Consider the following 26,668-nt stretch of genomic DNA (forward strand, 5'->3'; position numbering starts at 1 on the left):
ATGAGGCAAGTATGTTCACACATGAATGCTGGCATGTAGCACACGCATGTAATCAGGCACATATAATAAGGAAAATATACCGACTTCTCTTGGTATATTTTTCCACACACGCCACTGCCAAACATACATCTTGTAGTAGACAGATTTTTTTTCTCTCAATACTCTGCCTGTTGACTACAAGGCCCCAAGGCTTGTGTGCATGTATTTTTACACTCTCGCACAACAAACAGCACTCGGAGGAAGGGTCCCAATTTTAGTATCGCTGCAACGTTCAATGCATGTAACCATTGGCTTTGTTTTTTTCACTGCTCTCTACCTCCCGTACTGTAGCCAAGGAGTTGCTTTTGGCAGTGTCTGATTGTTGTAAGGGTTTTGGGCTAATCCAATAACGGGCCCCTGTTTGTAGACAAGACACTGTTAAGTTGTCAGCAAGCCATGCAGCTTAAGAAATAAGAAAGCCTTCAGATGCCTGAATGAGTCAGCAGTACATGCACAGAATAGTGTCCACAGAAAATTGAATTGCATTAATTAGATTTTCCGATAGCCTGAATGGGAAAGAATTAAGGAAAAAATAAAGAGGTGAAGTGAATCGCAAAATTTGAATGATCTCCAGAGACACTGATACAAGTTGAGAGAGAAATGAAGCGCCGTTCCTGCATTGTATATGAGTAGAAGACAGGAGAAGAGCGCCCTTTTACCACTCACTTGACCAATGAACCTCCTTTTTTTTGATAATGAAGTCAAATTTGATTTGGCTTTATTTGAAACATTATTTAAACCAATTATGTTCACTTCACATCCACTTGATTCAATCTGTGCTGTCTGAAAATCCCTGCATGGAAAACTTGGGTGTTAAAGAAACCTTTTAACAACTTTGTGACATTATTCTGTTTTCAGCTTTCATAGCAGGTTTCCCTGTCCTGACTTGATCTGGTGTTATCAGGAATAATATGTGGCGTTTCAATGAAGCTGTAAGACATAGAATTGATAATATAATTTTGTTGTGACACCACATAAGGACACTCATTTTATAGCTTAGGCATTGTGACGACCCCTCCCGGCTCCTCCTATTGTGTCTCACTCTGCTCTTGTCAGGTCTCTGTGAGAGTTGGGGGTAGGGGTGGGCGATATGACGATATTAGATTGTGAAGTGATTAGAGCGTGTAGACGATCTGCCAAAGTGCAGAGATCGTAGGATCGTCTCTAGGGCACATTCTATAGGTTACAGTTCTATGCTGATGCACCGACGCACACCAGACGTATTACATCGTCAACCTGAACGACCAATCATAGCGAATTACGGGCAGTGACGCGCTCTCTGACCCGCCTAAATGGTAAATGCGCTAATTGTACAGTGTTCAAATGACCGCGCCCCCCCCCCCCCCCCTTCCCCGAATAGTCCGACTATCGACCCCCCTAACCCCCCTCCTAAATAAAAGCTACCTTTTGTGCATTTTACTTGCACATGTTGGCAAAACTGCAGCTATTTAAATGGGCTCTATGCACTTCCTGAATTTAAGGCAGCTCCTGTATTTCCTGTCTTACATTAGCCTATTGGACAAACTGATTAATCCAGGTGTGTCTGACCATTGTTGACTACTCAGACACACCTGGGTTAATCCGTTTGTCCAATAATGTAAGACAGGAAATAAAAGAGCAGCATTAAGTTCAGGAAGTAGTGGAGCTCTGCATAGAGCCCATTAAAATCTGTTCAGAAAGGCTCTTTGACCTAAATTGTCTGTTTTTCGATTGAAGATCGTGATAAAATCGAGATTGTTATTTTATTTTTTAAAAATCGTGATATGATATTTTTGCCATATCGCCCACCCCTAGTTGGGGGGTGGAGTCAGAGTTACCTGGCCAACAGGTGTGGCCTCTGACAGGCATAAAAGGCCTTCCAGCCAGGCCTGCACTCACCACGATAGCCAGGCTTTGTCTTTTGTTTGGTTTGCTGCTCACCATCCAACACACACCACACACACGTCCAAGCATCCATGCTCTAGTCTGCATACACTACTGATTCTCCCCTTACTTCAACACTACATACAAGTATTTCAGTTGCTTTTTGTTAAAGCAGAAGTAAGTGGTCCGGTCGTTTTCGCTAGTGCTGCGTTCCAAGCAGGCTTTTCAAATCGTAAATTACAGCTTCAAGTCACAACTTACGACTTTGTAGCGTTTCAGGCAACCCACTCGTGTTTTTCCGACCTGTTTTACCGGTGAAAGTCACTATAACGGCCACTCGTAACTTCCGACCGGTGAACTCGTACCAGATCGAACTGGTACCACTTCACGGTCGGAAAAATACGAGTTTCCTTGAACGCACCATAACAGTCCTCGTCCCTACGTCGCCACATTCACGGCGTTCCTTGGCTGCACACACAGCCCTGCATGCCGTTCTCTCTCCTCATTGGATAAAAACTGTAGGATACGATAAATGTTTTCTCTTCGGCTCAGAGCAGAGCAGAGTGACTTAGAGACCCGTGTTTCAGTCCAAACACTCTATGTAAGTGATTGCTGTCGGAAGATATAACTATTTAAGACTTATATTAACACAAATATATCACTTACTTCTGCTTTACATAAATCGTCATGTCAGGGCCTAAAGTTGTGTGTTGCTTCCCTTCGTGTTGTCTGCCTTGAGCCAGGTCGAAACACTTATATTTCTTTGTGATGGTGACTGGCAGATTAATGCAATGCTTTACTTGCTCAAACACACTTCCTCAGGTAAACACTTTTCTCTTCCATCATCTGCCGGACATGCTCTCACCTGTCCCTTGTTTCATTAGATGCTTTATCGACCCTCAAAAACCCCCTTCCTCTTCTCTTCCCTCCTCTTCCTACTCAAACCTCAGCATTCCCTTCCTCAGTCTAACTATCTACTTTTTTTTTTGTCTGGCTGAACCACCCCAGGAAAGTGATGCAGACAACAGATAAACTGACATTTTCAGAGTGAGGCAACTGTTTCGAAAACAGCCATGTTGCTTATAGAGATTTTATGCTGTTATTGCTTTTATTACTTGATGACATGTGTCAGCAGTGAAAATATTGAGTTACATGGGTGGCATGCACAGATTTGTTTTGTGTTTAATTTTGATCTGTTAATTTGGAACATGCATATCATTGACAAAGCACCACTTCAAGGTCTGGGTTATCAAACAAGACGCTACATTGCTCAACAATGTAAAACAACAAATGACTCGAATTTACAGTTGGCTCTCTGCCTGCCTTGATTCTGTCTTAATCAAAAATATTGCAGAGATTTGGCAGTCTGTTAGCTTGTATTGGCTGCTTTGGTTAATATATCAATATGTAAGTTCAAACTGCAGTTGATATTTGGTCTGTGCTGCACAAAGAGAATTTACAGTTACGCCACACACCACCTCTCTTTGGTGGGAAATTTGAGTCTGCAGGTGAACGTGGGACAATGAAATGCACATGTAGCTGCAGCTGCAGTGATGATACTGTGCTGTGGTTCACCTCAGGCAGATCAGTGATCAGTGCACTGAGTGTTGTGAGCTTGAATAGATCACTCCATTTACAAGGGTGTTTTCTGTTAGTGTTTGTGACATCATGTAAGTGTGGCAGCCACACTTGTGCTCGCTGTCTGGACAGGCTTGTTGGTTTTGGTGAGTTTCCAGTCGGGCTGTCCCCCAACAGTCCATGTCCCATCATGTATGCATCAGGTCAGTGGCACCATGTTTTCTGGAATATGGATGATGCTGCAACACAACCGTGCTTTTTAAAATTGATATAGCAATGTGTTGGGTGCACTGATTTCAACAGGCAACCAACTGTATTTTGGTAAACAGTACAGTGATTACTGTGCATAAATAAATTTGCAAGCCTGAATAATTTTATTTGTCACAGCGGCCAACCATGTGGGACAGTTCATACCACCAGTGGAAAACAGGGTCCATACTTAATTGTAAAGAAACAGCAGTGTGCATATCAATCCATTGTCCCTCATTTGTTAAATCTCTATTTTATATAAATATCACAGCTGACATAATGCATTAATTAAATAATTGATCAATAGAAAAACAGTCATTACATCGAGAATAGTGAAACATTACCAAATATTTAGATTTCAGATTTTTGGTAGATCATTTGTATTGGCAGACTATATTACGCATAATCGTTAGTTTCGGCCCTATCGCATATAATATATCCCACAAATTATAGCTAGTCACTACAGTCTAATTACAAAATATCTGATTAGATTTGCCCTTGTAGCTTCATGGAGGTTTGGTATCAACGGGCAACAAAATTAGATTAACTGTTTACTAGTCTTTCATGCAAATGACGGCAGTAATGGCCAGTCAATGACTCTTGGTCATTGACAGTAGATGTTTACTGTGGATCAGGATACATTTCAGGATACATTTATACAGTGGCAGTGTGTACTCCATAAAAAAAATTCAAAGTTGGCAGGTCTGCATTCCGCTTACTTCTGCTTTAAGTTAACCCATTTGTTACCTATTATAACAGTGAAAAGTGTTTTGGTTTTTTTTGCAAATTCAATAACAATTTTAAAATTGAAATGTAACATTTACAAAAGTGTTATTGACCCTTTTAGTTGTTGTCAGACTCTGATGCATCTTGTAGTGTCATCATGTGTCAAGAGTCCACCAATGGCAAAATAAATTGAATGGACAAAGAAACACACAACTGTGCTTATAAGGTCACACAATTCATATTGCACATCTCTCTGCAGACCTGTGATAAAAAATATGTTGCCAGGCAGGCACTCAGTCCAGAGTATAAAACTTGTGCGTCTGAAGAACAGACAAAGCTCACACCATCCCTGTGGTAACCATGGTGGTAGCAGCATTGTGCTGTTGGGGGGCCTCCAGATGACAAGGGCAAGGAGACTGGTCAAAATTAAGGCAAACATGAATGCAGCCAAATCGTTAAAGACAACCCACTCCAGAGTGCATGTGACCTGAGACTGGGGCATTGTGTCACATTTCATCACAACAATGACCTGAAGCATACAGCCAAGATGACGCAGGAGTGGCAGTGGCAGTGAAGGGCTGAAGCCCAGACTTTAACGTTGTAGACCAACTATGGGGAAACCTGAAGATAAAGCTTCTCAGAGGTGTCCCATCCAATCTGACACAGCCTGAGAGGATCTGGCGAGAAGAATGGGATAAACTGGCCAAATCCAGGTGTGCAAAGCATGAGACTTATCCAAGAAGACTCAGAGCTGTAATTGCCACCAGAGGGGCTTCGACAAAGTATTGAATCAAGGGCCTGACAGCTTTTATAAATCAGATTCCAATTCATTTTGTTGGCAATATTTTGCAAACATTTGTAAAATATGTTTTTTATTGTATGTAGATTGTTGGCAAAAAGAATATTATCCAATTTATGTGTTGTTTCCTCACACATAAACTTGTATTGGAATAGCCATCCAAATGTATTTGCTCATTATATTATGTTGCTTAAAGGTGTACAGAAATGGCCATTTGTCCTGTTTGTCGTGCCGAGTTGTCACGAGCTGCAACACGAGTTTACCCGAGTAAGGAAAACGAATTTGATTGGTCGTTATCGAGCGGGCGGGATATTCAAAGCTTGGGGCGAGCCCGAGCTCCGTGTGTGTGTGCGTGTCTCAGACGTTTGAATGATGGATTACGGATCCAATATCAGTGGCTGGTGAATCGTGTACAGGCTGACGTATAATCCGTGCGCCTGCGTTATCCAATGCGGAAAAAAAAATACACACTTTCATCCCGGATTTACTCAAAAATAGAATTTTGCACAAAGTTTGGCCTACATCGTCTGAAAGATGAGTTATCACATTAATTTTATGATCCAGAGTGGGCTCAAATTCAGTTTTCTTTTCTGTACACCTTTAATGTTTATTTGAATCATTCTCTGCTTGCTCTGTTAACATTTGCAAGAGAGATCTGTCTCTACCTTAGAAAAGTCTCTGCCTTTCTGTTGGTTGCAAGAACTGTTAGTGACTGTTGGCATGTCATGATGTTGCTATGTTAGCCTCAACAGGATACTGTTAGTCTAAGAAATAATTATATAATCATACAATAGACACCATATTTGTTTGGCTTGAGTACCCTTTGCCAAATTTAATACAAGTACCCCTCTCCCAGACAACATTTTGCCTATATAACTGTAATTAAAACCACAACTAGTGATAGGCTATATGATGCTATTATAACCCCCCTTTCCAAGATTAAACATCACAAATAAGAAACAGAGTGAGAGTTTCAACAGTGCTTACACTTCTGCCCCTCAGCTGTGTGTATGTGTGTGTCACTTGCGCTCTGTTTAGATTAATAAACACAAATAGGCTACAAACGGCGGTATTTTATTTTGAAAATTGTTTTATTTGAAAATTGACCGGATCCTCTCGTGTTTCTTTGTGTGACTTCCTGCCAAGATTGACGCGATCGCTTGCGGCTCGAGCACAAAATAGACCAGAGCCAATAGCCAGGGTATGCATTTCTCACAATGAGGCACAAAAACAAAACATTATATACAGTATAATATGGTGTATGATTTAACATGGCAATGCAGACCAAGGACATTGTAAGCATCAATCATAGTCCTTTTTCAGTGACTGTCTAATAACTCAACCCTTAGAAGCTTCAGACAGGAGCAGAGACATTTTTATTTCTTCCTCCCTCAAACTACCAATAAGAGTGGTCCCAAGATAAAACCATGTGGAACCCCCATGGAACAAGCCCTTAAGGATGTTGTTTTGTCTTGTATGCTAACATAGGGTTAGGGTTGACTGATGAAATTGAGCCAACTTTGAGAGGAGTACCGGGTGGTTGATGGTGTCAAATGGCTTTCGCAGGTCTAAAAATACAGCATCCACTACCCCTCCCTGGTCAAGATTACCCTTGATGTGTTAAAGGAAGTAGCAACATGCTGTATCAGTTGAGTGGTTTACTCTAAAACTGAATTGCATAGGATGCAGTAGGTTTTCTTTCTGTTTTTTCAATTAAAAAAAATTTAGTAGCACACAACATTTTTTAGTAGCACAATAAAAATTTAGCAGTTTTGGTGAAAATATAATTTTCAAACAAATAAAGTAGATTTAGCCTATAATCATAACCCTGTAGACTGATTTTTAATGTTATAACTGGCTCTTTGCCTTAACAAAAATCAGGAAAGACAAACAATGCAAATATGTGTGAGAAAATAGAATATTTACAACCAATATTAGTTTTTAGTTTTGCGCTGTATGTGTGTGCATGTGGCCCAGGGGTGGGGGTATTGATGAGCAGTGAACCTATATTTCCCTCAGTATAAAAAGCTGAACATTACATACAGGGCTCTACACTAAGATTTTTTAGGAGCACAATGAAAAATGTTTAAGTAGCAGACTGTTTAAGCCCTAAATAATGCTGAGGGTTCAACATGACCCATTTTTATATTTGAGAACAGTAAAAACACCAAACATTTTTCCTTTTAATAATGTTTTAACATTAATAAAACTCAACAACCTGTCACACAAGCAGCTCCATGTTGCCCCTGTGTGATGTTCAGGGACAGGTCAGACAGGGAGCTTTGAGGTTGAAGTTTATATGAATGTTGCACTGTGAGACTGTGACCACATGTCAGCTGTTCTCACCGCGACAAGCGTTTTTTTTTTTTTGATAGCTCCGCGGTAGCCTCGGAGGCCACGTCTTTCCACCTAAGGGCTTCCTTCACCTTTCAAAAGGAGCAGAGCTCCGTGAAACGGTAGGAGAGACACAGCCCGAGGCCGTGTACCGGAGGGAGAAGCAGGTCGAACGTGCACGACAAAAAAGCGCTTCGCACCGAATGTGCGCTGCTACGGTGTCGCCTTGGCATGCATGACGCGCGTCTAACTCGAAAGTAATGTGCGGAAAAGACGTTACATCTGAACGGCCCCGATGTACACAAACTTTAATCAATGCGGCGGCCAAAATCACCAAACAGGCGGGGGGGGCATAGTGCGAAATACGGGGGGGTTTGGGGGGGTCGGACCCCCCCGATTAACCCCTTGAGACCCCCTGAAAGACTCAAAAGCAAAATCTGAGGGGGGTCTCAATCTTGTCAAAAAAATAAATAATATAATACAATAATTTTATTGTGGTCAATTAAATGTGTTTAAGATCACCATGTCCAGTATTCATAATTCAAAACATTTATTCATTTAACATTAAGCTGAACCATGTCACCTGCGCATTATGCAAATTAGCCATGTGCGCCAGCCCAGCGCAGGAGTCGAGCCCACTCGCTATCAGAACAGAGGATCCCGTTCCTCTCCCACCCTCTGCCGATGAAACTGAAGTTGAGGCCGAGTGCTCTGAAGACGTAGCCGCAGCCCCTGCCCTGCTGCTAGCACTGGTGATTGGCCGCTTTTCTTTTTCTTTCTTTTTCTTTTTTTTTTTTTTTTTTTTACACCTAAGCAAGTGGGGTAATGGAAATACCGCAACCCTTGGCTTGACATTAAGGCAGGAAAATAACTTAAGGTAAGAGGCTAGCCTGCTTCAGCATACTTTGGCCTGAACCCCCAGTGGTGTTGTTTGGCCAGGCGCCTGTTGTGAGCTATTTGTCTGTGCTTTTTCAATTTTTATGATGGCCCGTTATACGAATGTGATTTGTGGATGTGTTCAATGCTGTGTTTAAACGTATTTGCTAGATGGGTGGTTAGATAAGGCTACATGATCGGTCATAGTTGCAGGCTGAGGATCTCGTCGTGCACATAATTGCACGTCAGTCTCCGATCTCCAGATTTATACAGTTGGTTCTTATTCGAGTGCACGAGTTTGGTGTCTTTCATTCATTTTAATTGTTGTATTTTATTTATTGTCTATTCGTTTCTGCATTGCCCTGATCGCGCGCCAGTCTCCTATACCTGGCATTTATTCATTGTTCAAGTGCGCCAGTGTGGTGCCAATTATTGTCTTTTATTTATTTGAATTATCGTCTATTTATCGTCAATTACTTTCTGCATTGTAATGCACAACTTTGCCTCTCCTTTTTAGGCTATAGGCTAATTTTCTTGGCTTATTGTAATGTTATAGTCCTACTTTATAAAAAGAAAAAAAAATAACGGTATTGCGCAACAATCGCGAGTTAGGGACCCCCCCGAATATTGATGGGTATTTCGCACACTGGGGGGGGGGTACTGCTCACGTTAAACAGCATGCAAAGCGGTGCATGCAGTTTCTGTCGGAGTCACACTGATGCGACTGAATGCAATTTTTTATTCGCACGGGATATTATCAACTCGCAAATGCGAGCAAAACAGTCGCACTGTCGAGCCCTGCCCTTGTCAATCCCAGGAGAATCAAATTTGCAGTACCGATAACGTCTATGTTAAATGTGTTGCATACGACTCTGTAGATAATCAAGTACTGGATACATTTTCAGAGTTTTAGTACCGAAATATTGGCTTTGTACAGTACACAGTACTGTAGTAGTACCCAGTGAAATTGGGTTTGATGCCAGGCTCTGCACATCAAAGCAACAGATTGCTTGCTTGAACCTACGCCTATTATCTCTGTTTAACAATGTTGAGTAGGTCATTCAGGACAAACCACCTGAATGTTTTAGCTGTTTTGTTGTTTTGCTGGTTATGGTGTGAGTGCTAATGAACATATCTGTACACACAGCTCAGTGAAGACATTTATCGCCAGGCTTCAAGGTATTGGTTCTTTGTCAAGGTAATTGTACCTTGACAAAACCAGTTTTGTTTGAGACATTGGTAATAAATGTATCCACTGGAGCTGAGCGTGTAGTTATATTTTGCTCCTTCTCTTTTTTGTTAAAATCTATTCTGTGCATCAGCACTACCATGACTAAAACCAAGATTAATTGCTTTCATATCTCTGGTGTGGGTTCACAACCGCTGGGACACACACACACATCCACACCGGCAGAGCGTCTTCATATGCACATTTTTGCTCACGGTACACAGTGTACCAGATCAAAACAAATCTGCATGGATCAAAATGAGACCGGTCTAATTGACAGTGAGGCTTTAACCCTATGCTGCCACCATCCAGCGTGCCGGTCCTCTCAGCTGGAACCAAACACTGCATGTTAAAGGGTGGATTAAAAGAGACGATGTCAAAGATGAAGAAGAATATACACAGAGCAGAAAGAGGCAATTGTTCATCTACAAAACCAAACACTTACTGTTGCACCCTAGTGCACTGCTGAGACGGTGCATTGTTCCATGTGCTTGTGAATCTGAGTACATGGCTGTCCATGTTTATCATAACTGCATACAGATGATGCTAATAGGGCTTGTTCACCCCTTGAAGGAAACAGAGGCTCTATTTGCATCTGACATTAAAGTAGGGAGTGAGCGGCGCAGCAGCGTATTACAAAGCCGACAGGAGGAGAAGCCGATGCATAATGCACCTCTGTGGACAGAACACATCAGAGCGGTGAGGCTACTGCCCGCTCACTCCTCCAACAGCATCAATTCTGCTTCCCCAATCACCTCGCTGTCTGACTGCTGCGATGAGAGGAGAGAAGCAGGGAGGGAGGGAGAGAGGGAGTGGATAGATACAGAAGAAATCACACTACTGTTTGAATGTGCAATCAGTTTGGCAGCTACAATGACTGAGCATCATCATCTGAGCAGCAGAGAGTGTGTTTTTTTCCTGTGAGTGGGTGAGATCAAGATCAGGTGTGAGAAAGGCATAAAAAGAGACGGAAAGAGGGAAGGAGGGAGAGAGCAAGTGTGCCGCTTTGAGGCATTCCATCATCCACCAAACTCCTGCAGCTTCCCTCTTCCCTCCTCCTCCTCCTCCTCCTACTCCTCCTCCCCTCCCTGAGAGAGAGAGAGAGCAACAGAAAGAGCAAGTACAAGGAAGAGAGAGAGAGAGAGAGAGAGAGAGAGTCACGCTTACAAGCCAGAGGAGAAGAGACGTCAAGAGGAGGATCTACAAAGGGAAAAAAAAAATCCTTCTCTCTCTTCTGCTGCCTCTCTTGGTGCGTCCTACGGGCAGCGAGGAGCGAGGAGGATCCGGCTGGCTGGCAATTTTTTTTTCCTCTACGCCGCTTCCCCTGCGATTTCTGTGGCTGTATCACAGTGCGTGGAGCGCAGGGAGAGCTGCCGCCAGCTCCATCGGTGACATCGCTCCGCAGCAGCAGCAGCAGCAGAGGAGGAGGACCGTAGAAGAGCCGGGATGCTTAACAACCTGACGGACACGGAGGAGGGGGACGGGGGAGCGCAGAGCCAGGGTGAGTGATGGCTTGTGTCATGCAGTCACACACACACACACACACACAGGCAAATAAACATGAACATAGACGTTCACATGGCAATGCAAGAGACACAGATACTGTACATCTGCCCACACATGAACATACTTGGGGGGGCGAAGGGGGGTGGGGCGCAGTAAATACATGCATCAGAGAAATAGCTCGTAAAGCAGAGCATGCATAACTAAGGTTTGCACACACATAACCTGATGACAGTGAGCGGTCATTGGAAGAGTTAGTGTGCGCGGGGGTGTGTCGGTGTGTGTGTGTGTGTGTGTGTGTGAGTGTTACAGCATCGTACGCTGGTCGGCCTGCTTGCCTCCTCTGCTGCTGCTCTTACTGCAAGGCTGTTGTGACAGGAATAGTAATGGGCTCACTCCATACGATGGATGGTGAGCATAAGGGCATTACAGCTTTGTCTATGCACACGCTCGCAGTAATACACACTCACACACACATCTTTACATGCACACACAACAATATGGAACATTTTTTCTGGTGCAGCCGTCCTGTGGTTCATCTATTCTTCATGGCAACGTAAATACTCCCCCACATATGGCACTCTGTGGCCGGGCGGTATGGGTATGTGTACACATGAATGCAGTAATACACACACACACACACACAGCCACTCATAATTACAGATACCAACCCAGTATTGCTGCTAATCCCATCGCCCCCAGCTGGCAAAATCAGCCCTCCATCCAATCCCCAGCGCTCGCCCCAGTCCTCAGTCTCTGCAGGCTTTCTGGAGAGAACCTGTAGGTCGCTGGTTTGTGCAGAGCTGCGATGCGAGCGCTCTTATACCAGCTGTTCAGAAGGGAGCATGTACCTTCTCTGGCAATGGTGGAAATGTAACCTCTTCCTCTAAGAACCAGTGACAAGTGATGCATATTTTAGAGCCGTATTAAGTCATGATAATGCAGTTAAAGTCCTGGTAACTTTAATTTTCGTCAACCGTTTCATACCATTTGAACTGAGGATTCTTCACTTGCTTGTGCAGAAGCAGCACACTGGCGGTGTTTCATTTTCCTCTCCGCCATATGTTATGGATTGTTGTAGCTCTGCACACATCTCTCTCTATCTCAAGACACAGCTCTTTCCATCACTGCCCTCCTTATTGTTACAATTTCCTCTATACAGCTGGGTTTCCTACTTTTTCACATCTCACATTCTGTGTTATGCACAAACCCCCCCACCCCCCACCCATTGTCGTCAGCTCTGGGCTCTCAGGGATGCATTGGAGAGACAGGTTGCGGATGAGAGAACAGTCACTATGCTGCTTCTCCTACCTGTGAGGGCTTAATGATAAAAATAGACCAGTGCTGGGAACATGAATATTTAACTTAATGCGGGCATCTCTTTTTTTGTGTGTGTGAGTTTTTTAAGGGTGGGTTGGGGGGGGGATTACAATGGTGCACTAAGAGCATGGACAGCAGTTGTAAGAGGTTAGCGGCAGGTTTGAAGCCTGACCCCATTTATAAGTGCGACGAATTGGAGCCATCAAGGGCAGGTTACCAAGCGTGACATAAAGCCACAAAACTGCGCATGCAGAAGTGTCAGGCTAATATGATTACTTGAGCGTTGCTGTCTCCGTGAGTGCTCCCACCTTTTAGCACGATCAAATTCACTGTCTGATGTACATGTGTGCGTACGCATCCGTGTGTGCAGAACAGCGTTTTAAAGTTCGCTCACATGTTCACACTGAGCTCATGTTAACGCGCTGTAAACTGTACGTAGCTGTAAGTCACTGCCTCTACAGCTATATATAGACGTCAGACCGTTTCCTTTGCCAGGTCCTCCCTTTTTTCCGTTCTGGGGTAATGCATACAGTAGATCACCTATGCATGTCATGTGCACAAGACCCATGTTGGGACCCTCAGAGGGGTTGATAACTAGCACCCCCCCACCCACCCCAACAACTCATCCCTCTCATAGGCTCTCAGTGTTTCTCTCCCTGTGTCACTCTCTCTTATCTCTGTCTTTTTGTCACTCTGCAGTAGCAGCATATATCAGGATAGGACCTCACTTAGACACACACACACACACACACACACACACACACACACACACACACACAGCCCTTTTCATCTGAATCACAGCTCTGCTAAGCTAGCTGTGCAACAACCTGAATAACTCTGTTTAGTCATCAGTACTATGCAGGGCAGCTCCAGATAGCAGGGAGGGGGGCTGGGGCTTTTCACCTCTTTACAGTAGGAATGTCAGAGGCTGTCACTGTCCACTCACCCCTACTGCTGTGCTGAAAGCCCCCCCCCCCCGCCTGACTCCAGTAGTATGTATATCCAGGAGCTTAGTGCTGCCTAGTGCTGTCCAAGGTGCTGATTTATAGCCTTCATTACACGGCTGGGTTACAGCCCAGGAGAGGACAGCACAGGGAGCTGCATACAGCATCAGGGTGGAGGGGCTGGTGTGTGTTTGTTTGTTTTTTGTAATGGTGTATGTATTATTACACTGCGCACTTTATGAGCATGCAAAGATGAAAGGCATTATTCTCAAGGAAATTTTAAAAAAGGGTTGTAATGCAACTAAAAGGAGCGGATGCATGTTGAATCACGGTCAGATTTACATATTCATAAGTTGTCATGCTGCTCTTCCACCGTATTGTTAATGATCTGCAGTGGAGAGGTGGAGTGTCAGTGGCATCAAGAGGATGCAATCATCAGAAGTTGAAAGGAAGGTGAAGCTTTAGTGATGCCTCTGCAGCACTGAGAGGGTTTAAAGACAGAGCATGTCTTGTTTTTGAAGCACAAGAGGGGATATGCTACTGTCTGAAAGATGAAGTGATGCAGAGAGATGGATGGCAAAGGGAGTAGGAGAGGGCTGAAGAGTTGTTCATTTCCTTCCTGGCAGGTGTAGACTGATGCTACGCTGTGCTGAGTTCTTAAAGCTCACATTGAGGTTAGAGTCGTGGTTTCAGCCCCCTCTCAGTATTGTTACAAACATGCTGCATCAACTGAATCGTGTAAAGCTTAGATGCTGTCATCATTATGACAAGCTGCGATGAAAATGATGTTTGCTCGGACAGTCGGAGTGCTCATTGTTTATGGAGCACTATTAGGAGGAGCTGCCAGCGTTTGGCAGCCTGGCTTCTTGTTAGCAAGCAAAAGCAATTTCATGCTACATCTCCAAATGTTTGTTACTGTCTGCAATTTTTCATTTATGTTTTCAGTCGCCCATTAATGCGTCTGCTCAGTTTATTCGCTCCAGTTAGTGGTTTTCGTTACATGTCCATAATTGAATGTTGCTCATGAGTTCTGCCTGGACATAGCGTTAGAGCTGCAGTTCACACATCCTGAACAGATGCATGGTATCCATACAGCCTGTTGGCTAACTTCCTCAGATTAACAATATACATTTGTTTGGCTGCAAAGTAAACAAATGCGCCAGGAAGATTCTAGTAATAATCCAAGTACATTTATAGGTGTGAGTATTGTTAAATTGGACTAGATATAGCATACCCTGGAAATAGCAAAAGGGTTTTGAGACCAGTGCAATCACAAATAATTGTGGAGACTAGGGCTGCAACGAGTGGCATATTTTACTATCCGAATATGCCGCCCAAGCCAAGCGAGTAGTTGGATATCGGCTACAGCCCTAGTGGAAGTTGTGATAAAAAATGTTGTAATCCCGGATTTTGTTTGAGCATCTGTTTACACTGCAGCCTAACAAATGTATTTCATCATAATGAGGAGGTTAGCCAACAATAGTTGTGGCTGATTTCATATGACTCGAGTAGGAAATATTGGGTTTGAACCAGCAGTAACTCAAAGGGACAACGAGGAGTTTTGGAAAAGCGAAGTGTTTTCACACTACATTTATGAGCCTCCGCGCACCGTGAAATTCTTTGACCGGCACAAGACGGACTCATGTTTTCATTCATCAAGAATTAAAGTCAGAGGTTGGAAGACGATCACATACGTCGTAGTTCCGACCATAAACGGCGATTCGGCGGCGTTATTCTCATGATTTGCCACGAAACCAAAAGTAAAAAACGCTGGTCGGCTTGATAGAGACAAAACGATATATTTATCGAAAATGGGCCCATTAACAAGTGTGGGTAGCGTAGATTCATCCACATTAACGTGAGACTTTTTTATAACCAAATAGAAACTCCTCGTTGTTCCTTTAATTTAGATCTGATGAGTCAAAAGGTGAGATTAAATTACAACAGTAACAATGGATTCCATACACGCATCGTTTTCTGTGTGATGGATGCTGACTGGGGCTCTGCTCCTAGCAGCAAAATGCTAATATACACTGAAAAAAGAAAATAGTTGAACCAACTTAATTGAATTGTTTCAATTGGTAACACCTAAATTAATTAAGTTAATTGAAATTAAATTAATAAATTGGATCAACACAATTGATTTAAATCACATGTACTTAATAATTTAATTGTTCTCAAATCAAAATGTTGTATTAATCCAATTTAAAATTAAAGGTTGACTATGTAGAATTACAAGAAAAACAACAGAAAAAGAATTCCAGCAGTCGATTGCCAGACCGTTGCTAGGTAAAACGGGCCGTTGCTAGGGACTCCGCTCTGATCAGAGGACAGACAGGAGGAGGACTAAGCAGGATATTTACCTTATGTTTCATTTTTACCGTCATTAACAGCATAATAAATGACTTGTAGCGTGTTACAGGGAGAGTGGAGGCTCTCTGCCTTCCACACCGCTGCTGCACAGAGCCTCACAGCCTCCGCTGTCACTGCTCTCGTCAAGTTGGAGAAAAAAAAAAAAAGGAGCTCCGTGGCACCGAAAGTCCGCGACGATAAACGTGTTTATGACAGATAAGACTACACAAATACACCCATCCTAACATGTATATGATAATCCATTGATCCACCGATTGATTATTAAAAAGTCTTGGTTGGAAACAAACGCATAGGACCGCGAGGAGGCAGGAAAACAGCGGAGAACTGAGCCACATGTCGGCTGCAGGCAGGTACGAATGTAAACAGAACGTTGACAGAAAGTCATTGTCGAGCCCGTCAAAAATATTAAAAATAATAATTCAGACTAAAAAAAATTTTTTTATGGAAAAGCAATACTTTCATTCTGTACCCCTCTAAAGGCCCCATGGATGTATTATTTTTGAAAAAATATAGCTTTTAATAAATATTCTACATATTCAACCTTTAAGGGAAGCCAACTTAAAGTTTTCAGTTATTTCAACTCAATAATTTGCATAACCTTAAAATAAGATTTTAGTTTAATGTAACTTAAATTACAATTTTAAGTTGGCTGAAAATATATTTAAAAAACTCAAAATCTAATGTTTTTTTTTAAAATATTTTATTAAATGTAAAGAACCATTAACACAATGGCCACCAACACATTACACATAAACATACAATATGCACAAAATGCATAAGTAAGTTATTTTGTCAGCAAAGTGCAAAATAGTGCAACAGAGTATTACCAGTATACAAATATGCCTAACAATCTCAACACACAGTGTTATCACAACTATGAAAAAGTTCCAAGAGTACACAGAAACCTCTACAGCCAGTGAATATTGCACATCTGAACAGTGTAGCTGAACAATGGGGATGAAAAAAAAAAAAAGAACACTTCTTTTAGAGTTTTAAATCACACCGTTACACACTGTCAGGACTGTAATGCAACCTTTACCTTCAAATGGAAGGAAATATGTCTGGAGAAAACAATAACAAACGTCTGCCAAAGCTGTTACAAAATGTGTCAAAGCATTTCAAATTGTGGTTTGAGTAATATTTGTTGAGTCTCTTAATTGTCTATTGGAACATAAAAAGGCCCAACATCTGAAAGAGATTAAATTTTTACATGCCATATGTCCACACACTATTGTTCCTTCATAATATGGCCATTGTTGGACCAGAGGTGGAATACACTGAAGTGTGCCGTTGCTGATGAAGCTGCATGATGATTTTTTTGGAGCAGTTCAAAAGTGAAGCAAAGAGGTTTTGGATGGAAGCGAGGTTGAATGCATGAATGATACTTACATGCAGGGCACAAGCTGAGGCAACCAAAGTCAGTTCCACGCCCTCAACGATGGTGCCAATGTCTTCAGGTGGCTCCTGCAGTCCTTCCCCCTCCTTCCGAATGACAAATACTGTACATGGTGAGCTGCTCCAGGTCCCTCTGAGTATCACCTGCTCCAGAGTCCTACAGGGGGGTACAGGACACAAACACAAATCATAATTAGCCCCACTTCTTACTGTGATGGAGTTTTTGGGTGTTGCACCAATATGTGTTACATGCTGGGCAATTTCTTGACTGGGTGTCATCACACACCACAAACAGTAGAGAGGTGTATCAATCTGACCATCTAACTATAAGCAAGAATGATAAGATTTCCCAAAATTTCAAACTATTCCCTTGAACTTGTATAATCAACTAAGCCAAACAAGTCATTCTTTGTGTTATGTGGTTATAAGTGTTGAGAAAAACTCTCTTTTATAGTAAACTAATATTTTGTGTGTCCCTCCGACAAGATGTGATGACATGCAAATAACTGTTGAAACTTACAAGGTATTTGATGATCAGGTCATCTGCATCTTCTCCCAGCAAGTAGGCTTTCAGCACACATTCCCTCCGAATATTGTCCAAACTCTAGAAGAACAAACGTTGATTAATTATATTGTACTAAATCTCATAAGACAGATATCCTCACTCTTATAGCTTAACTCGTACACTTTATTTGAAAACAGATCATTTACAACAGTCATTTACAAGCCCAGGGATTCATTATAGAAAGAAAAAAAGTGAGGAGTTCAGCAGTGTAGTTTTTGAGTCACCAAAAACATTCATGCATATGAAAGCCATGATCAAGGCAAGGCAATTTTATTTGTATAGCCCGTTTTTACCAACAGTTTGTCTCAAAGGGCTTTACATGGCATCATAACAACATACTCTGTCCTTAGACCCTCACATCGACTGAGGAAAAACTCCATGGAAAACCCTTTTAACAGGGAAAAATTGGAGAAACATCAGGGTGAGCAACAGAGGAGGGATCCCTCACCCAAGACGGACAGACGTGCAGTAGATGTTGTTACAGACAAGAAAGCAGTTTTATAACACAAGAATATGCAAAACATAGAAATGTTAACAAGAGTTGATGAAGGCAGCTTCTGGTGGGACGGTGGCAGGGAGAGCAGGCCAGCTTAATGGGAGGACTGGATGGCAGACTGGTCAGCATTGGCCTGCCCATATTACTGTAATGTATTTATGAAGGACACAGATATATTGTGACAGCCCTCTTAGTTAGGAAGCGTCTTGTTAGATGGTAAAGATTTACCTGGTCCAATGTGTCCATGATGTTCGCAGTCTTTTGGTGTGTTGCTCCTCCTTTGGCACGGGTGGCGTTGATCAGCTGACTTGTGCACGTCTAACAGGGCCATGAACTTCTCCTCAAGTGGAACAGACATGAGCCTCTGGAACTCTGTATTAATCTAAAAACAAAACACAAATTACAGTAGATATTATGGAAAAAAATGCAACTTGTCTCATCCCATATACAAACTCAGAACACATAAGTTCTGAAGCATACAGACTTTGATCACTTCAGTTCTGTTCTTACCGCTTTCTGTGTGAAGAGTGCAGGCCATCAAAGGTGGATTTGTTTGCTGGTGGATCACTTTGATTGTCCCCAAATCGTGAAGTACAGTAGAATTCAGATTGAAGAAGTCGTTGCCAAAATCTTGGTCCATGTATTGCAGTCTGAGGTTACCCTTTAACCCAAAGGTAGTCTTTATCTCGCTGAGAAGGTCTTCGAGTGACTCTGGGATGCCATTTGGAAGAGTCAGTTTTTCAATGTTGTTCTCCCCTAAAATCACCTTTAGTCTTGCAGGTGTTGAACCAGCCATGGTGGTCTGAGAAGAGAGCACAAGCACAGTTAGTATGGATCAACATGTAAAGCAAATCCCCTCTTTACTGTTGAATTATTGTATTAAACTGCATTAATTTTAGCTAGGTGGACTTAATAAAGTGGCAACTGAGTGTAGATATGATATTTAAAAAAAGGGTTTAGCAAATGTAGGAAAGGAGGGAAGGAAAGAAGAAGAGGAGGAGAGGTGGAGGAAAAGAGAGGAGACAACAAGGAGGAGAAAAGACAAGGCAAAGAGAGATGGGGAGGGGAAGAGGAGACAAGGAGGAGAAGGAGAGGGCTGAGTTATACTGATTGTTTATCAATTTGTTTGTGTATATTTTTAATGGTTGTGTTACAGAATTGTAATACAATATTTGCAAAACTATTAGTACTGTAAAAATTGTTGTTGGAGCTCAAGTTGAAACAGGCCTGCTGTAAACAATCACCTGCATTTCACCTTAACTGTTGAAACTATTTTTTTTTTGTCTTCAAATATTTAGTTTACTTCAACACCTCATCCTGTAAGTTACATAAAGCCACATTTCACCCTGGTCTGTAGCACTCTATATTTTAAGTGCAACTTACCTTAGACAGTCCAACTGAACAGATGGTCCAACCGAGTTTGAGCTACGTTACGACAATAAACTTAGGGATTCCCACCCGTAAACTGCTAACCTGCCAGTCCAAGCACAAACTAAACTGGTTTGGTTGATATTTGTATTTTGCGACCGTTAGCAGGGCTGAATGATAGCTGGTTTGGTTAAGTCAGTTTACAAAAAACGTATCAAATAAAAAAATATAGTTAGACCATTTCATATCTAACATATTAAATTATTTGTTCTAGCTTTGACTTACCTTCAAGGAGTAGAAAGTAATGTCGTTTCCTTTTCTCCAAGTTGTCGGCGGGGAAAAAATGGCGTCTCAACGGCAGGTGAAAAATTCGGCGGAGAAAAAAAGGCGGAGTCATCATGACGTCAGACGCACAGCGTCACGAGTAGGGGTGTAACGGTATGGGATTTTACAGTACGGTACGGTAACGGTATTAGTACAGTATACCGCGGTATTTCACGGTGACGGTATTAAAATTAAAGTACATGCTTTATGTAAAGTAATACAACTTATATTTGGTAATACGTATATGGTCTACGATTTGAAAGAGGATGAGAAAAATTTGAAAAAAGCACCTCTCACACACACCCGCCCCTCCCAGCTCGTATGCCACACACCCCCCCCCCCCGTCACAGAACAGAGCGGAGCAAGCAACAAGCCTGCTGCCTGCAGACACCAAACGCGGCTTTGAATGCGGAATAAAATGTCATATTCACAGTCACAACTTCCACAATAAAACCAAAGATTACCTGTTGAACATAAACTCAGCACCGCTGCTGCAGCAGCCTGACCGGGTCTCTCTGCACCGCGGCGCCGCGGAGCTCCAGCCCCGACTCTTCCTGCTCCTCTCCCCCAGACACAGGACCCTGTCCTGGGTCACCCAGCGCTAAGAGTCTCCCTGTAGCATGAGGCTGTGCTCGGCGGCGCCAGTCCCGATGCCGCCGCTGTGCACCAACTGCCGGTAATGAGCATAGACTGTAAAAGGTAACGAGGCGGTGCCAGTTGCCGTCGTCACCGTCCCCGGCAACGGGACCGCGGCGGGCGACCGCTGATACGAGCAGCGCCACCATTAGCAGCCGTTAGCACAGCCTCATGCTACAGGGAGACTCCTCGCGCTGGGTGACCGGCCACAGGGTGCTGTGTCTGGGGAAGAGGAGCAGAAAGACCGGGGCCTGGAGCTCCGCGGCGCCGCAGTGCAGAGAGACCGGTCAGGCTGCCAGAACTGTGGGGGAGCTCCGGAGAGGGGAAAAAAAAGAGAAACCAACGAAGGAGCGAGCTATTTCCGGCCGACTTGCATGTGAATGTGAAGTGAAATGTTTTGAGTTCCCAACGTGTGGAGTTGCGCCGGCGCCGCATAATATTAAAATAATTAATTAATTACCATCACAGTGAGAGGGAAAAAAAGAGAAACCAACGAAGGAGCGAGCTATTTCCAGCCGACTTGCGTGTGAATGTGGAGTGAAATGTTTTGAGTTCCCGACGTGTAAGTGCGCCGGCAGCGCCACATAATATTAAAATAATTAATTAATTAACGTTACCGTCACCGTGAGCTTGGAAATCTCACGGTATCACCACCGTGGCTTTACAACACCGCGGTATACCGAAGTACGGTATACCTTTACACCCCTAGTCACGAGAAACCTAATTGATTCAGGTTCACTCAAATGAGAATAGAAGGTTACATGTGTGCTGAGGGAACAACACATAATAACAAGTTGATATACTCCACAAATTTAGATGGCCTCCACTAAAGCAGAAATATAAATGAAACTGACTCAGAACTGTACACCTCTTCAACTACAGCTGAAATACACTTTTTAGAGTGTAGAGAAGTTAAAACAGAATGCAAATGGATTGAATGGATAATCAAGAAAGAAAATCCTAACCCTAAGAAAATTGAAGATCATAAAGAAAATCAAAAACATGCATGATACACAACCTAATTGAATTTGAATGTATTGATGTGTGTTCTATGAAACCATGGTAATAGCAACATTTTCAATGATTACTCCATGAATTGATTAGTCATTTGACAGAAAATTAATCTGCAACTATGTCAGCAATCAATCAGTTCTTTCAGCCATTTTTCAAGTCAAAATGCCAAACTGGTTGTGAAGAATTGATGCTCTCGTTGAACATCTTTGGACTGTTGGTCAGATTAGCAACAACTAGATTGAACAATAAGTCAGGGACATTATGACTGGGATTTTTAATCAATTTGTTACAATATATTAAAGGGATAGTTCAACATTTTGGCAAATTGGCCCATTGCCATAATTGCTATAGTCATAGCAGTAGGTTCGTTACCTTTAATTGTAGGTGTAAGCTATTTTTAGTACAGCGGAGCGCAGCAGCTGGCTGCTCAGAGCTACGCTATGGAGGCTAACGGAATTTCTTGGTTTCCCTCATTAAACTCATAAAATACAAAACCCCAAAACTCCACAGCGCTTTTGTAGACAAGTTGTGAGCTGCACAACCACCACGCTATGAGATAATGACGGAACGATACGAAACGGAGCCGTTTTCGAGGTAAATTCATACAAAACCACTGATGCGCGTTGCGTTCAGGGACAGTTTTTCAGCAAGCAGTCTCCGTATTTACCCTGTATTTACCTCGAAAACGGCTCCGTTTCGTATCGTTCCGTCATTATCTCATAGCGTGGTGGTTGTGCAGGTCACAACTTGTCTACAAAAGCTCTGTGGAGTTTTGGGATGTTGAATTTGATGAGTTTAATGAGGGAAACCAAGAAATTCCCTTAGCCTCCATAGCGTAGCTCTGAGCAGCCAGCTGCTGCGCTCCGCCGTACTGAAAATAGCTTACAATTAAAGGTAATGAACCTACTGCTATGACTATAGCGATTATGGCAATGGGCCAATTTGCCAAAATGTTGAACTATCCCTTTAATATAAAAAATAAAACTATAACATCTATCCCCTCTCTGCGTCCACTCCGTGCTCTTGGTCAGCGCTTTGAATAGGGTTGTAATGATGTTTTAGTTATGGCTGACTGCATAATACTGCAAAATGCTCCCCAGGGCCCTCTCTCCTAGGGAGGCAGTTGTTGTGCACGCTCAACGTCATTATTCTCTGTCTTACTCGCTTCGCAACTTATCTACTGTGAATGGAGAGAGAGAGAGGGAGTGAGGGCAGAAATGCACAGTAAGTGAGAGAGATTGCTGGCTAATACAGAACCAGAGGCACTTGTTACTTGGAAAGGTAGCTCTCTGGCTGCACACATGAAATGCATTTTCAGAAGCTTAGCCCCTAAGTGTATCATCTCCACTTGAGTAGACGGACACATAGGCCTCTTGTGCTGTGTGTTATGGAGGTTAAATTCAGTATAATTGCCATGCCACCCTGGTAAATTTTGTAGCATGACGGTAATGTACAATGTCATCTTCATCACAGCATGGTTTAAGAAAAGGTAAGAACTCCATATTGTACATCACACTGTCCCAGTTCAGCACTGCAGTGAGTTGGAGCCTTTATTTGTCTTAACTCTCTCCAGACGCTCTTTACTTTTATTTTACTCCTCACCTACAACCTCACTCATTACCTGCTGAATAGTCTATGTGCTATTTTTCAGCAGTGTAGCCATCGCCATACAAGTCCAAATATAGATTGTAATTACGTATCACTTAATTGAATTTAATAAAGGTTGGTGTTAATGAAACATAGATACAATGACTTACACAAGGATGGGGCAGATGAATGGAGTTTCTCACTAATTAGAGTATCAGTTGTGGGTGTCCAGAAATAATGGATGGGCATTCATTCATTGGTTTGTCGAGTGATGAAGGGCTCTGCCTCCCCAAAGCTTCCTGTTGACTCATACTGCTCTGATGAAAAGCTTAGTCAAAAGCAAATACACACACACGCGCGCGTGCACACACACATACACATACCTTTAAGGGTGTGGTATTTTACTTCACATGTACAACTGAATAATAAAAAAAAATACATGACTTATAATCACTAAATGAACAAAATGTTTGCGTTTGAGCAGCACAGGAGAGGAAAATAACAGACACCAAGGTTTCCTGAGGTGACAGATTTGAAATGGATGAATGGTCTTAAAGAAAAAGATGGACGGTTTTATGGAGGGAAAGAGAAGGTCAGTGGAAGTGAAGGGAAAAGATGAATCATGTCAAAAGAAGCTCAACCAAGCAGGAACACACACAGGAACCTTCGCCCTCTCTCTCTCCAACCGGCTTTCATAAAAGACCTACAGAAAATTGTTTCATTTGTGGTTGTCTTCAAAACATGCAAGCCCAATCATTACAATACTGTTTTTATTGTAGCAAATTATGATTATGATGACGGCTCATAGCACAAAGACAAGGCGTTTGTACGTGCTTCAGGTTTAATTGATATATTACTGGTTAGTTTCAGCCTCAGGTTTGGTTCAGTATAATCCTGCAGTGGGCTTCTGTTGAGAAAAAAGAAAGAAAGAATTTAGAAGCTGTTTGTTTGGGAGTGGTATACTGTCTCTTTGTGGTGATGCATTTAAGGTTCAATGCTCTTGCCTGTCACATCTTTGTTGAATGGTTTTTCCTTGAATGATGTCTGGGTAATAGAACTGAGTGTGTTGTGTACTGTGCAAATTAAGGTGAATTATTGATTTGTGAGTTTGGCTGTTCAAGTAAAAGTTGTACAGTAAATGATCTTCTTGTATTACCAACATGCTTGAAACTAATTAATTAGCAATTTACAATGGACTAGCTCTATTACAGTATAGTCAATCTTGATTATTTCTCATTGCAGGAAAAGAAATTAGGCAATTTTATTTTTAAAACATGATTTTCCCTGCCTATTTAAATGATAGGTTGAGGTTTCTTAATCTTCTTTTCTATCTTTATACACTACTCTCAAGCCCAAATGTAAGTTGAACGTTCACCAAGGTTAAAGTCCTATTAATACAAAATTGCCCTCAAAGACTAAAAGACATCTGCAGTGTTCATGATCATGGTTTAACTGCCAGATGTACAATTGATGATCATTCAAGTCTGGATTGTTATTTGGCAATTTACCCTTCAGTTTTCCAATATCTTTTTTGTCAGCTGGTGGCGTGTCACTCCCCCTCCCCTTTATTGAATAAGTGTCCAACAACACATGAGTAATCATGTCGTGCTATAGTGGGGTGTAGCTATAATAGTGTTAAACAGGGGACTTTTGGCACCAAGCTTTGCCAAAGGTTTTTTTCCCCCAATGTCATTAATTGGACTTTTGCCTGTGTTATCATTGGAAATTAATCAAAGATTGAAACATTGAACGAGGGGCGTTCGTTTTTCTTGGGTGGAACAACTGCTTATCACAGTCACTATCTCGCCAGCTATACTTAATGATGGTGCTATATTTAGACACGCTGTGATGGGTCTGGGAAAAAGGCATTCTGGGAAATGTAGGAAATTATTGGAAGAAGATGAAATGAGACAGATTGAGGCGGACCAAAACAAAAGAACTCTTCATTCCATATAATCATTCGATGACTTAATGCTTTACCTGCAGAAGCGCGGTTTCTTCTAGTGGTCTTCAAGATGGGAGGTTTTCCGTTCTCTCATCAAAAGGAATCTGGTTGGTTCAGGTGCACCACTAAAGTAAATCAAAAGCTGACAGCGCACGTTCCACATCGGTGGGGTAGTGACATATCCTCGCCTTCCTCCGGCTCGTTATTGAAGAGACCCTAGTCCTTGATGAGTCTCTCAATTTCCACCCTATCTGACATTACTGTGAACTGACCTGTGCCAGGAGATGGAACCCTAATGAAAAGCCATGTATTGATTTGCTCTCACTCGTATATCTATTTGCAGTGATTTAGCTGCGATGTGGTTGTGACTGGCCTCGGAACCATGATACCCGCTTGGCCCGAAAGCACAACAATCAGTCGGTGCATCGACTCGGTACACAAAGACTTGTGTCTGTTCTGTCACTTGAGACAAAACAAAGGCCAGATAAACCCCTGTTACTACATGTCTTTCTCTCTCTCTCTCTCTCTCTCTCTCTCTCTCTCTCTCTCTCTCTCTCTCCCTCTCTCTCCCTCTCTCTCTCTCAGTGTGTGTGTGTGTGTGTGTGTGTGTGTGTGTAAGTCAGAGCCTGGCCTCATCCCATTTCATCAAGCTGTTTTCATTGGCTCCAGAGAGAAAAATAACCAAGTAGGTAATGTGGATTGCCATGGTTACAGTCTGGGCTGTTGGAAATGATCCATATATTTGCTAAATATGAAACCTTTACACTGAGGTTAAACATGACAAACACAATACAGTACAAATTGCCTCACTCCCTAACATTCAGGTTTCTACCAGTAAGCTGCAACTGTGGTACGTTCATATAAGTACATAGAGAACATACAGTGTTCCTGTTGAGGAATTTCCCTGGTGGTTAAATCATTAGCATTTCACAAAGCACAGAGAGAAGTCACGTTTCTCTCTTTTCAAGCTTGCACGTTACCCCCGCGTCACGGCACACTTGTCTTTCTTTCTCTCTTCATCTCGGAGGAAGGCCAAGCAATTCTCTCAGCTTCATCTTTAATTGTCTCTAGGTAACCACCAGCCAGCTGAAAAACTGTGAAGCTGTTGTATACTGTATGGCCCTGCCATCATGTGTGTACTTTGCTCCAAGCACATGTTTCTAGTGATTCTCTTGCACATATATGTGTGTGTTAGCTCTTTTAATGTATATGTGCATGTTCATATTGGCAAAACAAATAAACCAGCATCTGGGATGAAACTAACCACTGAAACCAAGGCAGAAAGATGCGCATATATTATATTTTTCAGGTTTATGCATCTCTGATCTCGTTCCATAAATATCAGCCTTGAGCCTGTTGCACATACTGTTTGACATAAATGGGCGTAGAAATACCTTTTTAACATCCCTGTTGATGCTTATGGTTCCATCATTTAGACCACATAACCCATACCAGTAATTTATTGCATGTCTTTCAGGTATAGGGGGATCACGTATTAATTTCTAG

At 42.4% G+C, this 26,668-nt stretch overlaps 1 protein-coding gene across 8 annotated transcripts in view; it reads left to right on the forward strand.

Annotated features, from left to right (window-relative positions):
• LOC146987689 (solute carrier family 12 member 5-like) overlaps window positions 1-26,668 on the forward strand; it is a 225,551-nt gene that overhangs the window by 102,040 nt on the left and 96,843 nt on the right. For 2 of the 8 annotated variants that reach the window (XM_085777018.1, XM_085777019.1), the window contains exon 1: window positions 10,375-11,193. The exons of 5 other annotated variants lie outside the window; for them this stretch is intronic. In XM_085777018.1, the coding sequence (XP_085633144.1) occupies window positions 11,139-11,193 (55 nt within the window). In that variant the 5' untranslated portion in view covers window positions 10,375-11,138. Of the gene's footprint in view, window positions 1-10,374; window positions 11,194-26,668 lie in introns of those variants that run through there. One more of the 8 variants, XM_085777016.1, reaches the window with a different exon arrangement.

Source organism: Trachurus japonicus, chromosome 5 (assembly GCF_045865225.1).
Source record: "Trachurus japonicus isolate A0001 chromosome 5, Traja_1.0".
Lineage (NCBI taxonomy): Eukaryota > Metazoa > Chordata > Actinopteri > Carangiformes > Carangidae > Trachurus > Trachurus japonicus.